Source organism: Daphnia pulex, chromosome 6 (assembly GCF_021134715.1).
Source record: "Daphnia pulex isolate KAP4 chromosome 6, ASM2113471v1".
Lineage (NCBI taxonomy): Eukaryota > Metazoa > Arthropoda > Branchiopoda > Diplostraca > Daphniidae > Daphnia > Daphnia pulex.
In genome coordinates, this window is record NC_060022.1 from 7,219,438 (window position 1) to 7,235,976 (window position 16,539).

Genomic DNA, 16,539 nt, shown 5'->3' on the forward strand with positions numbered 1-16,539 from the left:
GTTGCTTTGTGGCCTTGTTGCCTTGTGCCGCCACTCACATTTCTTTTCATTCTTCCGAGTTCCCTATGAGAATTCTAGACATTTCCTCTCCGTATTCCTTCGTCTCTTCCGATTGCGACTTTGTCAGGCTCTTTCTTTTGTTTGTGATGTCGTTTCATCAAACCCGTGCGGTAATCAACTCTCAATAGCAGTTCTTGGGCGAGTTGCTTGAACGAATGCGGCGGGAGAAAAGTACCAAAAGATGAAAATCAAACACAAATGATTGACTCTGCTGGTTCCCAATATGTAAATATCAAAAGGTATTATACTTGTTGAGCCGCTAAAAGGGATTGTCGTTTTGTCGACAAATCATTCTGTATATCCTTTATCTGTGTATATGCGTTGCCTAGTTGTCTCTCCAGGTTTCCGTTTCACATTTTTGTTTTGCTCTTCACAATGGATACCTGTATCAATAGAGACTATAGAGGGAAGGTACCGAAATAGGGGCTTAAGCTATATCAATATTTCTTCGTGTACGGAAGAGCTGTACCGTAACGTATCCAGGGGAAACAACAAGGCAGACGGAAGAGAATAAGCGTCTACCGCTCACATCAATGAAGATAAAAAGGGCCAAAACCATCAAAAAAGAAAAGAAAAAAGAGGAAAGAACTAAAAGGGAGTCAAAGGAGGGTGGAAAACGGAGATGGAAAAGCGAGGGGAGAGGGGGGGGGGTCCAAACAGATGAAACTACTTAGATCAAATTGACGGAATCAATTGAGACGTCTCTCGTATATCGTACAATATCCTTCACGACTCGGAGGGGCGCACAAGGCAGTGCGGCACTTGACGTGCTGGAAAAAGAAGCGAATCGGAAAGGAAACGTCCGAGAAAAAGAACTCGACAAAGAGATGCAACTCTGTAGAAATGAGAGAATATAAAAGGGCGAGCGAATGAGCAACAAGCGGCACCAATCAGAGAAACGGAGCTGCTGGCCGCAAAGAGATAAAAGAAAACATACCAGCCCCCGCCCTCCGAAAGAAAAACAAAAAACAAAAACAAAAACAAAGAAAAAGGAAAAAAAAAAAGAAAGAATGAAAAAGAATGAAAATCATCGTTCAAGTAACCATGGGATCGAATTATTCGTGTCTAGGCAACAGAAAGTACTTCAGTGGCGACTCCATTAGAGAAAAGACAAATGCCGTGCTGCTGCTGGATGCCGGAGAGGCGGCCAAGTCACTGTGTAGAAAAGCGGGCTGCTGGGCTGCTGTGTGTCACTGTGGCATTTAGAGTATATAGCACAGAAGAGGGTAGCCATTCAAAGCGCCAGGAGACAAAAGACCTCTAGAAAGGCAGCAAAGTCTGTATACATTCACTGTGTGTGTTATTGTGTTGGAGAAGCTGTTCTTTTTCATTTATTTTCATTTATTCTCCTTTTTCAGTCCACCTTTTGTTCGATGAATCATTGCCGTGATTGCCATGCCAACTTTCGACATCGTAGATCACCTTCTTTCCTCCTTAGATTCGAGATCGCCTCAGCATTTCAGCCGACATTCGTCATCTCCGAGGTCATCTCAGACCAACCCCTACGACGACCGAATCTCTGTCATCAACTCATCATCCTTACCATTTTGGCCGCTTTCACTTCTCGTTGACTTCCTTTAGTTCTTTTCACTTTTGTCTCACTCCTTTCCCTAGCTCGGTCGTCTCCCTTTTCTCAATGAATGTGGCCGTTTCCATATCGAAGCATATGCCGCGTTTCTTAAAGCCGAGCATCCCTGGATGATGAGGATTCATCCCCATAATTGGGTCGACTCAACAATACATTACGTGATCCAACACCTGTGGATCACTCAACAGAGGTCTTTTATCCAGCGCTATTTATACACCTCACACCTCACAGCTATGAATATCCTGTACAACTTTCCAGATATTTCTTCTCATTTAATGACGGCCAGAAATCGACCGAAATTTAAAAAACCTTGGCTTCCAATTTATTACCATCAAGGAGCATTACTTTTATCCACTTCCATAAAATCTCTCATTTTATTTTTATATGCAACGCAATTCGTTTTCACTATTGTCTCATAGAAGATCAAGCGAAAGAAGCTCAAGCGTGATTCATTTAATTCAATTGAAAATCCATTTAGTCCTGTTTTATCTAAAAATGTATTGTTCAACGTATACCCGATTTATTTGATTAACAAATAAATATGTGAGGTGGAAATAAAAATTAAAAATTACAGTGCCATCCTGTTGCCATTATATTAATGAACGGTAAATAAATGACACCTTGCTTTTCCATAGCGATGAGTGTGAGTTAAAATGACGACGCTCTCTTCTTTTCCAGTAAAATCCAGCAAATAACATCACAATCAATATGTTTTTAAGCAGAGCGGGAAAAAGATGGGATGGGGGAGCGTTTGAAACTTTGAATGAAATAATGCAGACGGCAGCAGACGGCAACGTTGGATAAGAAATCGTTTCAACTGGGCCTTCCACGAAAGGTAAAATATTAGATATCACTAACACCATCATTCGTAAATTTAAGAAAATAAAATGAAATAAAAAAAAATGAAATCCGGTGGACATATTATAAATAATAATAATATATATTTTTAAAAAATTCCGATCCATGAATCACGCAATTAGATGTCGAGGGACCGGGAAACTTCAAGCCAAATTTCATGATTTCCCCCTTTTTTAAAATTAGAATCGCCTTGTGATTCTGCATAATGCGGAATTGAAGAGTTCTTTCTTGGATTTCTTTTCAAAACGTCAGCCCCCCACAAACAAGTTTTTGACACAGGAATGGCGAATTATTTTGTTAAAATAAAAATAAGTAAGTGTCGCGCAACAAGTCCAACGGTTAAACTAGTGTGTCCTTGGTCACTTTAATGTAAAATATATATATTTTTTAATTCGCATATCTTTTTGTAACAATAAGCGTGAAAACACGGTTACTTCGAAGGTTGTTGGGATTGAATGAAAGAGAGCTTTTTATTCTAGACAGTGCCTAAAATAGGTCACGGGAGGCATTGACAGTTTTCTCTGGAACTCTGGAAATATTTAAGGAAGAAGAAATCTGTTACTGTTCTACTTTTCATGTTTGCTTCGTGATCGACTGGCTGTGTTTTGTGTTGTTATTCACTGACAATCAAAAATTCTTCCAGCATTGCCCAGTGGAAGTAACGCTTTGCTATCGAGACGGTGGAAGGATGCGGAGGTGGAAGAGACCCTAAGTAAGTAGTTCACTTTGCCTGCCAATCATCACAGCCTGTGAAATTTCTAGTTGGTTGAGAAAAAAGGAGTGAGATGAAAGATCAATACTTGGCGTGTTGCGCCTATAAGACACAGAAATTCCGCTCTATCACCCACGTCCACAGGGAACAAGCACATAGGAAAAAGCGGAAAAAGCTTTTCGATCAAGTCGATACTTTTCGAATAGAGACCCATGGCTGGAAGACTTTCGCCGACATTGGTTCGTCCATCACATCCCATTGCCACCCAAGTATTACAATCAATCGCGAAATAAAGTCAAGTCGACAGTATAAGAACTTTCCAATAAGATCAATTTTCATTATCCGTATGTTTAATTTCACCATGTTGTACATAATTCACAAGGAAAAAGAGAATAGAACTGGAAATAGAGGATGGAGGAGGTGACAGCTATACAGGAATCTTGCTTCGTTTCATCATATCATTTATTATTTCTTTTGTCTTTGCCATCGGTAATGCTGTAATAATAATCAGAAGAAAGTGCATGAAAGTCACTGCTGGGAATCGCCAGTAAATCAGAATTCGTTCGGTGTCATTAATCAACACTCGATAGATATTCATCATCCACACTCAGTTTCGCTCTTCGTCGCATACTTCCATCATCGGCTGTCACGAAGAGGTTGAAAGAGACAACAATTTGGAGCATTGAACTATCGAGCTAGACCTGCCTTTTTTAGAGCTAGATCTCCGTTATGCAATATAAAACGGACTATGGTTCTGTTAATAATTCTCTTGTTTGATGATAGATATTATTTTTTTTGGCTAGTGCGTGAGCTGCAGAGAATCCACCACCTGCCAATCATAAACAACAAAAAAAAAAGTAAAAAAAAGTAAAAAAAAGTAAAAAGTAAAAATAAAAAAAAATAAAAAAATAAACAAAACAAAAAAATAAATAAAAATTGATTGCAAAGAAAACAAAATCAAAGTAAGGACAGGCTTTTACAGTGTTTACTTGCACAAATGTTCTCAGTTATATGAGGGTATTTATTAGCTAAAATAGATTTATCGAAGCAATGAATACGGTCGATCACGAAGAGGATGTTGGGCATTAGGCAAATCTACCGGATGTGAGTCCGCTGGCAGGATTTCTACGCCACTGTTGGACGTAGTGGAAGCGGCCGTAATAATACTACTACTGCTACTGCCATCGCCACCGTTGGCTGGTGGATCAGCGTCGCTGTGAACTCCATCAGCTATCGATTCCATTTCTGAGTCGTCCGAGAGGGTTTCGGGAGCTGGTGAGTCAGAATCGCGGTCTCTAGTCTCAAAATCGACCTGGGCATCACTGTCGGCTTCCGGTCCGGGAGACCGGTGGTTTCGGTCGATGACACTCTCAGTGGAAGCGGCTGTTACTCCAGCCGAAGAGCCGCCCGCACTGGAGCTGTTGGTCGTCCGGATCAACATGTTTTGCAGTTGAACCTGACGCAAGATAAGTGGTAGCTCGTAGTGATGAAAGAAGTAGAGCATCGAATGCTGAAAAATATCAAATAAAATTAGGAGAAAATTAACACAAAACTCGTGAGATGTACACTAGTCTGTTTCATTCCCGCACTTTTTTTGATTTTCATATGGGCCTTTTTGGATCGAGGTTACTCATAGGTTGAAAAACTACCCCATTTTTTTTTTCTTAAAAAAAAATAAAATCTAGACCCCCCGCCAAGTCATAAAGTGTCAAAATGGGTGTTTTTTGACGGTTTTTCGGCACGCTTGGACTGCGTGTTAGTTTTAAAAATCGAGCCTTAACATAAAATCATTGTACTAGTCAAACTACATACATGTACCAAGTTTGAAAAAAATTGAAGTAAATTTAGACCCCCCGCCATAAGGTTTAATAAAAAAATTAGGAAATCGCATAATTTATAACATTTACTTAGGTAAAATGATTTTTTGGATTATGAACTTTGAAGTAAACATAATAATCTACAAAGTTCACAATTCAGAAACTCATTTTTCTCAAGCAAACCCCCGAAACCCCCCCAAAAATACGTTTTTCAATTTTTCCTTCGCGTTCAGTGTTACCTAGTTCTCCCCTAGATACTTTTTTATTGATTTGACTTATGATAAATTGAATAATGACTATTATTTAAGTAACAGAGCAAGATGAACTATCATATAGACCAAATAATACATTCGTAAAAATATGAGATATGACTTTTTCAGAAACGGATGTTAATGGCGTTTCTTAAAAAAAGTCAGATATATGATAAAGATAACGTGGTCTATATGATAGCTCATCTTGCTCTGTTACTTGAATAATAGTCATTATTCAATTTATCATAAGTCAAATGAATAAAAAAAGTATCTAAGGGAGAACTAGGTAACGCTGAACGCGAAGGAAAAATTGAAAAACGTATTTTTGGGGGGGTTTGCTTGAGAAAAATGAGTTTCTGAATTGTGAACTTTGTAGATTATTATGTTTACTTCAAAGCTCACAATCCAAAAAATCATTTTACCTAAGTAAATGTTATAAGTTATGCGATTTCCTAATTTTTTTATTAAACCTTATGGCGGGGGGTCTAAATTTACTTCAATTTTTTTCAAACTTGGTACATGTATGTAGTTTGACTAGTACAATGATTTTATGTTAAGGCTCGATTTTTAAAACTAACACGCAGTCCAAGCGTGCCGAAAAACCGTCAAAAAACACCCATTTTGACACTTTATGACTTGGCGGGGGGTCTAGATTTTATTTTTTTTTAAGAAAAAAAAAATGGGATAGTTTTTCAACCTATGAGTAACCTCGATCCAAAAAGGCCCATATGAAAATCAAAAAAAGTGCGGGAATGAAACAGACTAATGTACACCAATGATTGCAATATGCAATCAGAAAAGAAAACCGTATTAAAATAACCGTATGAAACAATATCGTAAAGAAAATGACAGAGAAATTGAATATTGATTAGCTGGGGGTTAACAACTTAACTTGTCCTATATTTTGCTGGACTCATTCAAAGGCGACAATAAATAAATAAGTTAATAAGAATTTATTAAATAAAAGAGGCAAATAAATCGATCAATTACCGAATAGGTGGGACTACAACTGGGGCTATCCACCCAACGTTTACCATCCAATGATTGAACAAAAATCGATTCCTTGGGTCTAATGTTACTGCCGTCCAAGTGTGGGGTATCGTGTAACATTGAATGTACATTACGTGATCCTCATCATGTGATAGCATCCTGATTCCAAATTAATTTCCCTCTCAAGTATTATTGACTCTGGCATCAGGTTAAACCTTTAAGACGGATGAATGCCAGTTGTACTCCCTTACCAGGTTTACATCTGCTTACAAAATTAACCGCGAATTATTCATTAACTTCCTCACTCGCCCAGCCTACAGCTTTCCCAGCCCATTTGCTACTCTGCTAGTCACATCAACAGGATCGATCAACTGAACTGTTTTGACATGTTTGGTTCATTTTTCAGTCCTAATTTTGTTTCGCAAACAACTATAAATTATCGTTAAATTAATTGAAAATCAAGCGACTTTATCTACTATCATATGGTTGACATCATTTTGTGTTCCCTTGTACCACCTTTGGTATTGTGGCAAATAATAGTAACACCAACGATTATTAGGAAAAAGAAAATTGCAAAATGTTACCTGTGTAAAGAGCCATGACGTCACCAAAGCCAGTCCGCTATACTGTCCATTGAAGCGATAATGGTAGGCATAAAAGGCATAGTGATACAGGTAGAAGAACCTGTCAATCAAATCAATACAAAAACAAAACAATCAAATATTAGAAAAAAAGGGGGGAAACTAATCCGGATGAAATAAATAAATATGAAGTGGTTAAAATGGAACATAATTTAAAAAAGAAAAAGCTGTTCCACAATGCTGCGTTCATTCATGTACATCATCTGTGGGAGATGAAGCCAAAACACGGTGACTGTGGAGACGAGGAGAGTGGAAGGAAATGGAGAAAACGGAGTGAGTCCTAGTCGAAGTCGACGTCTGTCATCGATCATTGACGCAAGTGAACCTTATAACTTCACGAGCTTCGAGACTGATCCATTTATTTCTGCTGCTGCCGAGGATTATACGCGGGCATTATACATCGGGGATGTTCCTTTTCTCCCCCGACCCTCGCCTTTGTATATGGGACAGTGTATAAACCGCTACCGCGCTACCCCCCCCCCCTTCTTTTCCCATCTGCACAGGATATAATCTACATAATATATATACACCGTATGCATAGATCGCTTCAAAACTTTCGCGATCAAAAGAGTACTGGAATGAAAGAACTGGGTAGAAAAAAGGGAGGGGGATTGCGAAAGGCTCAAATCAATGTCGGTATTCTATTCTGTCGGGGTGGATTGAAGATGAAATTCAAGAGGAATAAAATCGGATCAAAAAAGAAACAACGTTCCATGAATGACGTTGGCAAGAGTCGGCCGTCTCGGTTTATGGTGATGACCAACGCAAATCGATACAACCTCGAATAAGACGAAGCACGGCTAATCGATCGTGCAGGAATGAGGAGCCGAGAGAGCAACAGTCGGCTACCGCCTAGCCAAGTCGACCGTAAGGTCCACCGCATGGGTTTCCATTCCGGCTGTCTGTCTTGGTTAAATCTTTTTTTTTTAATGAGAACTAGCTTACATCCAAGTACACGTCCGAGATGCACATGAGTAGTTGCATTAAACTCGAAATCGGCTGAACAACTTAGGGCAAGTTTTGTTAATTAACGAAGGAGCCAAAGTCCCCCTTGCAAAACCAACAACCAGAGTTGTTTGCTGCAATGCGGAAATAAAGACAAAGTTAACACAAACTTTTTCACGATTATCCAGCCATAGACAACCATTAAAACCTAAATTTGGTCGTTTGATTTCGTATAAAGTAGATAGATATGACACTGCAAATCGTAGACAACTAAAAGACAACATGAGATCAATTAAAGAAATTGTTCTTGTTTTGGGTTTTCATAAATCTTAGATCAATTAACGTCAACAACCAATAATCTCGTTCATTTTTTTGCATGCTTTCGGTATCGGAATTAGCGCAGAGAACATTTCCACTTGTGGAACTCGACTAGTTCTAAGCCGCGTTTCAAAATGGCGCTACTACAAGAAGGAAATAAATTTCTATTTAAGACGAAATTGTGACGGGCGATTTCTCAATAGCGATGCCACGCGCAAACGCCTACGATCGGTAATCTCAGCGAAACATTTCTTTTGTTTCTTTAATTAAAAAAAAAAATGCTATCAATCTCCAATTATGTAAAATTAGAGTCTGCAATGGCCCGAACCATTGCAACGCCGCAAACCCTAAATAAAAAAAAATAAAAAAAAAAGTAGCAGCATTTCAGACCAATTCGTTTTTCATCAGGTTTTCCCTTCTACAGGTTGTTTCCCTGTGATTCGGAAGGAAAGTTTACACGGAGATGGTATTTCTTCCACTTTTTACGGATGATACGGAACAAGCTCTTCAGGTGAGAATATGACATTTTAATGATCAATTGAAATGGAAAGATAAATCTTAATGACACGTATGATAAATTATGTACGAATGCTGTCCGGCTCGATTTCTAGGTCAAAGCTGATGGCCCAACTTGCAGAGTTGCCAGCGACGCGTCCTAGCCCTTGCATCGGATGAACCGATCGGTCAGCTGGATGTGGCAGCGAGCGAAGCCACTTCCGTCGACATGGATCTCTCATCTGTAGTCGTGCAATCTACTTTCTCGTCGACACATCTTTCGCATTTCCTCCAACTCAGCGCCAGGTCCCTGAGCCCAATGATCCGCTTCAGATTCCATCACCGAGCAACGAGACTAACTCTACGCAACATCAGAGCGACTCGCCCTTTCCTCTTTGGCTTCCTTTCTTTCAACCCCACCCGGTCCCCTCTATCTCCACCCTCTTCCGCTATATAAATTTGGGATATAATCTACAGTACATGTCTCAGTCTATATATATAATATATAATATATATAGAGAGAGATATATTAGTGATGTTCTCGTTTAAATAACGACAACGAAAATAACGTATTAACGAGCCTCGTTGTCGACTTTTTTGAAAAATGCTCGTTTTTTTCGTTAACGATAACGAAATGGCTGTTTTTTTCGTTGTTTTCGTTAATTTCTTGCTAAATTTTTCGTATCAAAACCGTAGAGATTTCAAATTTTTTGCCATCAGGGGGAACTTTTTTTCCCTCAAAATTTGGAATTTTCAATTTTGAAATGACCACCTACTAGCGACTTAGCGATCCCCTAGCGAGGAATTAGGTCATTATTTTCGATACATCATTTGGCCTAACATGCCTACTCATTACTTCATTAGAAAAAAAAATTGTAAGGTAAACGAAAACGGGTCGCAAAAAAAGAAAAATGCGACACGTTTAAATTAACGAAACGAAGAACGAAACGAATGAAAAATTGAAAAAATAACGATTAACGATAACGATAACGAATCCAAAAAAGCACAACGGAACAACACTAAGATATATATATACACTATACACGTTCCCTTTAGTCTCTTTCCTTAGCTTACGCTGTCTTCTTCTCAGAACCTTCCGGCTGGTTTTGATTTAACCCGATTGGGGGGGAAGGGGGGGGCGACTGATCCGTCTCAATTAATCAAAGGTAAAAGGTATTGCCATCCCGTTCGACAAGTGCGATCTTGCTGTGCTGCCCTGACGTACACACACACACACACACATACACACTCTACTGGATGTGAAAGAGGATCTCAACTTTCGTCTTCAGGCTACAGCCGCGACGGACAAATATGAGACCGTAACGTTACACAGATTCCGGTATTAATAAGTGAACTACTCGGTGAGATATGAATGCGTGCTCATCACTGCGTCAAGTAACTTTTCCCAACAACAACAGCAACAACAGCAACAACAACAAAGCAAACAATATGACTGAAAGGGGAAGCTAACGAAGGCAAATTTGTTGGCCTTTCGGATAGATCATTTCTCCCGTTCTTTTGACTGGGCGCAATAAGACTTCATTTCCTGGCTGCAACTAAATAACTTGTGATTCCTGTTGTCAAAACGATTATTTCTAGATTGAGCAATTGAGTCCCACCATGAATGATATCTCTCCCTCTTTCATCAGCCGGCCAATGAGGCGACAGCTGATTATTTGGCCCTTCCATTCCTCGTGGCGAGTTTTCGTGCAAAGCCAATCAAGTGTATCTAGCATTTATGAGCATTTCGTCTGGTATTTCGGGCTGTCGACATCAAACATCAAACATACAATTTGGCCGTGTTTACGTTCAGCTGAGCCGGCTCTGTACACATTACACAATGTTAGATTGTACGCCATTATACTGTCAAAGTCTAAATGGAGAGACACGTCTAGATGTATCTATAAAGACTCAAAAGAGAAAGAGAAAGAAAAAGAGAAAGAGAGAGAGAGAAGGTGGTAGGAGATGCTTGAGCGAGCACCTACTGTGCGGTGGGGAAACTGCACAGGGAAAGCAGATTGTTGATTAGATCCACTCCGGAGGCGGTCAATGACGAATTGACGAGTCAGCCACTCAACTCAACCTCACCCTTATTTTCTCTCCCACTCTCTTTTGGCTCCGGTCCTTTTTACAGTCCCGCATGCATGCCCCATGCGTGAGCATCGGCTATGGCAATGGCGACAGCTCTCAATACAGGAGAGTCCACTTTGGCTCAATCAACGTCTATTCAACATCAACCTCCCGGGATAATCCAGTCGATGATTGGATATAATTAACTTCCTCTATTCGATATATTTTCATGGCCATATTTTCTTCTTCTACACATCTATAGCACATAATCAACGTATGCGTTTGAGACCCCCCACCCAACACTGGCCACTGGCTTTTTTTGTTATGGCATTATCTCCTTCTGTTCCTTTCCATCGAGTTCTAACCGACTTCCTTCCTCTTGCGACGGCGCTACCTCCCACGTGGACACTGGACAGCATCAGCGACCTTTGCGACCAAATGCGAATCATTCTAGCAACCTTCTACCTTAATTATGTGATATTGTTATCACGACATAATCCGAACCAAACTGTTGAAGCGCTTTCGGCAAACCCAAAAAGAAAAGACATCGGCAAGTAAAAGATTGACGTTTCGACGGAAAAGAGTCGATTCCTCTTTGTTCACTTGAACGAATCGAACTAGGCAACCCTAAACTGACAACACACAAACATGCGGGAATTCTTGAAGGCCGTGAATCTCCAGCCAAGGGGAAATTAAAACGAGTCCCATGCACAGCGCAGTGCGCGGTGGCTCTAACGTGACGGGCTCACGATATGACAGGAGGTCGAGGAGGCGACATTTCCGGCGACAAGAACGATAAGAGGGCGACACAGACTTCTGATCTGTGGTGGTACTTGGTATGCATGGAAAAGGGGGAGCGAGTCAAGAGAGCCGTGAAAGCCATTTTAATTGAAGATATAAAAAAAGAAAGAAAAAAGAAAGAAAGAGCGGAAAATTCGACATCGAAGAGAGGGTTAAATCGTCAGTATTGGCCAAAGCCTTCATGACATTCCATTTCACGGTCTATCAAATCACATGGAGGACTTGGAAGAGTGGGTTAAAAACTTATTTCAAAAAGCAAAAACTCATCAAGCCCACGGATAACCAACTAACTTGTACTAGTTCTGACGTTGCCCGGTTTTCCACAAAATAGGGACGCAAGGCGGTTAACTAATGCCTTTGTTGGCGCTTTAGTCTCCGTCAATTTCGCTTAAAGCCTTTCCAAGAGCGCGGGGAATAAACAGACGAGGGAAAATAAACTTCCTTCCACCAATGCGCTACAGTAAATCCCACCTGTTTCTGTCTCACGTGAATGTTTGGCGCGATGCTTTTCAAATGATGAATAAACAGAAAAGGGGAGACTGGAAAAGGGCAAGTGAAAAACTACAAGTGGTGATGGGGAGGGAGCTGTTTCTAGATTTTTCTTGCCAGATGGAGTCTCATCGGAATTTATCGTTGCAGGCGCCAGAAATGGTTGCCCACACTTTTTATTTGCATGAAATCTCTAAACTCGGAACGACTTCAAACGACCAGTCGACGGCATAACGACCGGGCTAATCAAATGCAAATTCTATTAAAATGACTTTGAACCCCTGCTGTGGAGGACTTTCTAGTTTCTCACTGGAGAAACCCCAAAGAAGCCTCACTATCACCATTAATACCAATTGAAAAAAATTTTATTCAAATTCGGTTGACAGACGAAAAATCGGAGCTAGAGCGCTGCGATTTTACGTAGTGACTAGATGTTTTGATGGATCAATATTATGAGATTGGCCAAGAATGAGGAAAAAAACAACTTCTTACCTGAGCCAGTGACGTTTGGTGACGCTAGTGTGACAGCAAACTGCATCGTACTGATCTGCCACCCAGACGAAGATAATGACATAAAAGGCAGTGGAACTGTCGTTGAAGAATTCGGCCATAATAGCTTCCATTCCTAAAAGAAAATTCGTGAAAATATTTTAAATTTACCACCAAATGTTTACTAATTTATTTGGTAAAAAGGAGGAAAAACTTGCCGACTAAAGCCAGAATGACGGTGAAAAATGACGCGACTGGAAAAGTGACATTTATGTTGAATTCCAGCATCTGCAGCAAGTCGACTGTCGATTTTGTAAAATTTATCAGATTACAGTCACAATGATTTGTAAAAATAACATAACTTTTCCAATCAACAATGGGCATTTTTTTTTTCAATTTGAGTTCTGCATTCGAAAGTTTCTGTGACATAATTAAGTTCGAAAAACTATGACCTTTTTAAAACTGCCTTCACGAATCGGGGGGATGCATTTTACTGCGAATATAATAAAATAAATTGCTTCTGTCTCTCTCTCTCTCTGATTTCCAGAGCCTAGTTTGATTCGGAGGAGAGCAACATCACAACGTTGATGGCCGGACCGTATAAAGTGACATGCAGATTTTGGGCCCGCTGGCACGCACGTAATCCGATCACAGTCATCAAGTGAACTTCAAAAAGTTGCAAAATCCAGTACAAGAGGCATGAAAAAGGTATGAATTGCTAACCCACTTAGTCTGCAACGCATAAAAAATGAGACACTGATGTTAATTTTTGACAGAGATAAAAGCGGGCGATAATAAATAAAGTGGAGATATAGGAGCGAAATTCGACGAGATCTCTTGTACATTCATTAGCGCGATTCTGGATTTCACACATTAACGTTTTATTGATTTACTTAGGAATCGTTATTTGGCGACCGTAATGTTCGCATTATTTCAATTTCATTTTGAAGAGTCAAAACTACTTGGATGGATCCGCTCAGTTGCAAAAGTAAACGCGTGCGAGTTGTCTGCATGTCGTTTACAGTGACGAAAGAACTACCTAACCTTGTCCTTCTTCCGATATGTCTCCCTCCTACACCTAAGGAAAACGGTATCGGCCACGGATGTTCAAAGCGACCAATTTCCCCACGGAACGTAGGAAGCGAAGAAAAAGGGAAGGAAAGAGAGAAGAAGGGAGAACAGTGGAGATTAAGAGAGGAACTAAATCAGTAGAACGACATTTTTGTTGAAAGTTTTTCTCCTGCTTCTCGTCTCCTCTGTTAATCAATGCGTGTTCAACTCTTTCCTCCCTCCCCAGTTCCAATTATCCAACGGATCGCTCAAGTGGAAGCCCTTACTTAAAAGTGAACACGAAAACAACCCCTATGCGCGACCCGTTAACGCAGGAGAAAAATGGGAAAAATAATGCTTAAAAGAAAAGAACGAGATAACCGAATGGCTTACGAAAACACTGAAAACATGGTCTCCACCTTTCATTCGCAAACGTTCAACAACAGAATATCCACCATTTCGTTGGGTTTCTTCCCAAAGACGACCGACGAAACACACGGCAAATGGTACTAATGATCAAACTTGATCACACATGCTTAATTTCCTATCTAGAGCATTCTGAAAACAAGCACACCCAAGCACAAAACTAAACCATTTTAATTTGTCTCCGAGGAAAGTAACTCTCTCTCTACTTCGCTTATTCCACTACTATTCCAAGTATTTGCCTTTAACCACTTTCTACGGTAGAATTGTCGTTTCCGGATGATTCCTCAATGTCCTACAACTGATATAATCTCCTAATGGATACGGGGAGGTTTGTGAGTGTAGATCGAAACTGTCCATTGCTACCTATGGTGAATGCAGCATTTTCTTTTCCCCCTCGTCATGGTCTGCCCTCTACCTCCTACTGGGTTATTTCATTCGCATTATTTTTCTGACTCTAACGTTTTTAAAGCATTGGTAGAAGCGTCCGTATCGACTACTACTACCGTTTAACACTATTTCAGTATATATGGATAAAAGAACTTACAAATCGCTAATGTTAAATATATAGATAAAAAGTTATAAAACAATAATAGCGATGTCAAAATCTTTGGCTATTTGGCAAAACCGTTTTTGCACAATATTGAACGAAATTATTTCAAAAATAGTTTCTAATTGATTTTGACAACACTGAGTAATAAAAGAAAAAATTACCAATAAAAATGAAGATCTGATTCCGTGAATACCGCAACAACATCGATATCGACAAAGTCTAATGAGAGGGAGAAAAAAATACACCAACGAAATTAATATACAGACACATGAACTAAATAACCGACTAGGATTTAGACTTACAAAAATCACCATGGCAAAGGCGGACGCAATATACGATGTACGAGCCATCCACATATTGACAAACCGGTAATGTTCACCTGTCACCACGTTCCTGTGCAAACGCGATCAAAAAATATACGGATAAAAAATACAAGCATTAATTAGAGGTCCCTAATATAAATAAAGATGGCAAAAAATACCGAAGATATCCCTGACTGTCTTCTGCCTCAGCCAAAGCCTTGACTGCTCCCATGATAAAGTCATTGTAACCAAGAAATTCATCAAGTAAAAATCGCCCAAAGCTGTCGCCGAAGCAAGTGTTGTTAACCGGGTCCAGCGTAACGAGCAAAATAGTGATATTTAATTTTCTTCGGGTTGTAGGGCTCAAACGCAAAAAACCGTACTCCAAAGAAAACTCTACAATATACTCTTCCGGTGGCCACACTGCTGGTTGGAAAAAAAAAAAAAAAAATTAAGGAGTAAGAATTGAACAAACAATACTATCATTCAGAATTTATTTATAAATAATTACTTACTGGCTCTTATGATTTTATCGAGTTCTGAAACCTCTGTGGGAAGCAGAGAATCAATCCTTTCATCATCCAAATTCGTGATATTGTTGGTCAAAGTATCATTGAAGTAAATTTCGTCTGATAACAATTCCGTCGTCTCCTTAAGCGCGGATGATTCAGTTTCTTCTGAGTCAGCTGAAGAACTGAAAAAAAAAAAAAATTCAAATCATTTATGATTTGAGCTTACCATCCTTTTTTTTAAGTAGTTCCTCTTTGCAGGCAATTACCTATATGGTCCACTCCAAAAACCAAACATAGCCTGATATTCAAATTGCTCTCTCTGATGTATCCTTTGCTCTTTAGCATAAGAATGGTGTAATGAATAACCCTGTATGTCTGGACCATTTCCACTTCTGGTAATGTCAATTCTCACAATACCCTCTCGTGGCCAGTCAGCTTTTATGTGATCCAGACAGGTGATGGGGGAACGGGAAAAAATTATGTGTATATACAGAAGCATTAGGAAAGCTGCCAGTGCCTAAAAACAATCAAAACTTATAAGGATAAATATTTCTTTTAAGTTAATTTTTTACCTTTAATAGGAAGAGCCATTCCAAAAGTCTTCGAATAGGTTTTGGGAATGTCCTGGCATATGCAATAGCCATTCGATGAAAAATGGCATGGAACATTCTATCTCTCACAGTAGCTAACTGATTAGCATTTACATAATTTGGATTGTTGTTATTAAGCAGAGTAGGTCCAGCACCATTCATGTTGTTTCTAGGTATGTTGTTATTAAAAAGGCCATTTGGGAATAGACCTACTCCAAACAAAAGATTGTCTCGTGGCATAATTCACCTACCACTAAGGTAAGGTAAAGAAAGAAATAAGATATTATTAATATAATAATAAAGGTTTAATAGACAGGGCACTCAGCTAACACAATCGATTTAAGTTGCAGTTTCTTACTCTTATAACGACTGACAATAATCTACCATGAATGACATTTTAAAATATTACTTACCATGCAAGCTGTACCGAGAAATCCGTATCATGGAATTAAACAATTAAACAAAACACTTGTCTAAAACTGAATTTTTTGTTGATTTACTAAAAGATAACAAAATTGTTCCATTACAATAAGTCGACACGAAAAGACTGTAGGCCTACAGTGTACACATCGACGGTGCAGCCAT

General features: G+C 39.5%; 1 protein-coding gene across 4 annotated transcripts; it reads right to left on the minus strand.

Moving 5' to 3' along the window:
• Positions 1-3,546: 3,546 nt before the first annotated feature.
• LOC124196176 (membralin-like) lies at positions 3,547-16,539 on the minus strand. 4 transcript variants are annotated; one of them, XM_046591002.1, is made up of 12 exons: positions 16,368-16,529; positions 15,937-16,207; positions 15,631-15,881; positions 15,368-15,546; positions 15,032-15,275; positions 14,853-14,943; positions 14,712-14,769; positions 12,743-12,826; positions 12,528-12,660; positions 6,861-6,960; positions 4,318-4,728; positions 3,547-4,047 (listed from the first exon to the last, which is right to left on the minus strand). In XM_046591002.1, the coding sequence occupies exons 2-12, from the start codon at positions 16,192-16,194 to the stop codon at positions 4,018-4,020; spliced, it is 1,839 nt and encodes a 612-aa protein (XP_046446958.1). In that variant the 5' UTR covers positions 16,195-16,207; positions 16,368-16,529; the 3' UTR covers positions 3,547-4,017. The 4 variants fall into 4 exon arrangements, with proteins under 4 accessions (XP_046446958.1, XP_046446957.1, XP_046446960.1 ...); XM_046591001.1 differs by having other exon boundaries at positions 15,032-15,278; XM_046591004.1 differs by having other exon boundaries at positions 3,547-4,728; positions 16,368-16,539.

Excerpts from the sequence above, each read along its gene's own strand:
- LOC124196176 (XM_046591003.1), bottom strand. The coding sequence starts at position 16,194 with ATGCCACGAGACAATCTTTTGTTTGGAGTAGGTCTATTCCCAAATGGC. Across the intron at positions 15,882-15,936 it reads AATGGCTCTTCCTATTAAAG|GCACTGGCAGCTTTCCTAAT; the intron begins GTAAAAAATTAA and ends GATTGTTTTTAG. Across the intron at positions 14,944-15,031 it reads GACAGTCAGGGATATCTTCG|GAACGTGGTGACAGGTGAAC; the intron begins GTATTTTTTGCC and ends GCGTTTGCACAG.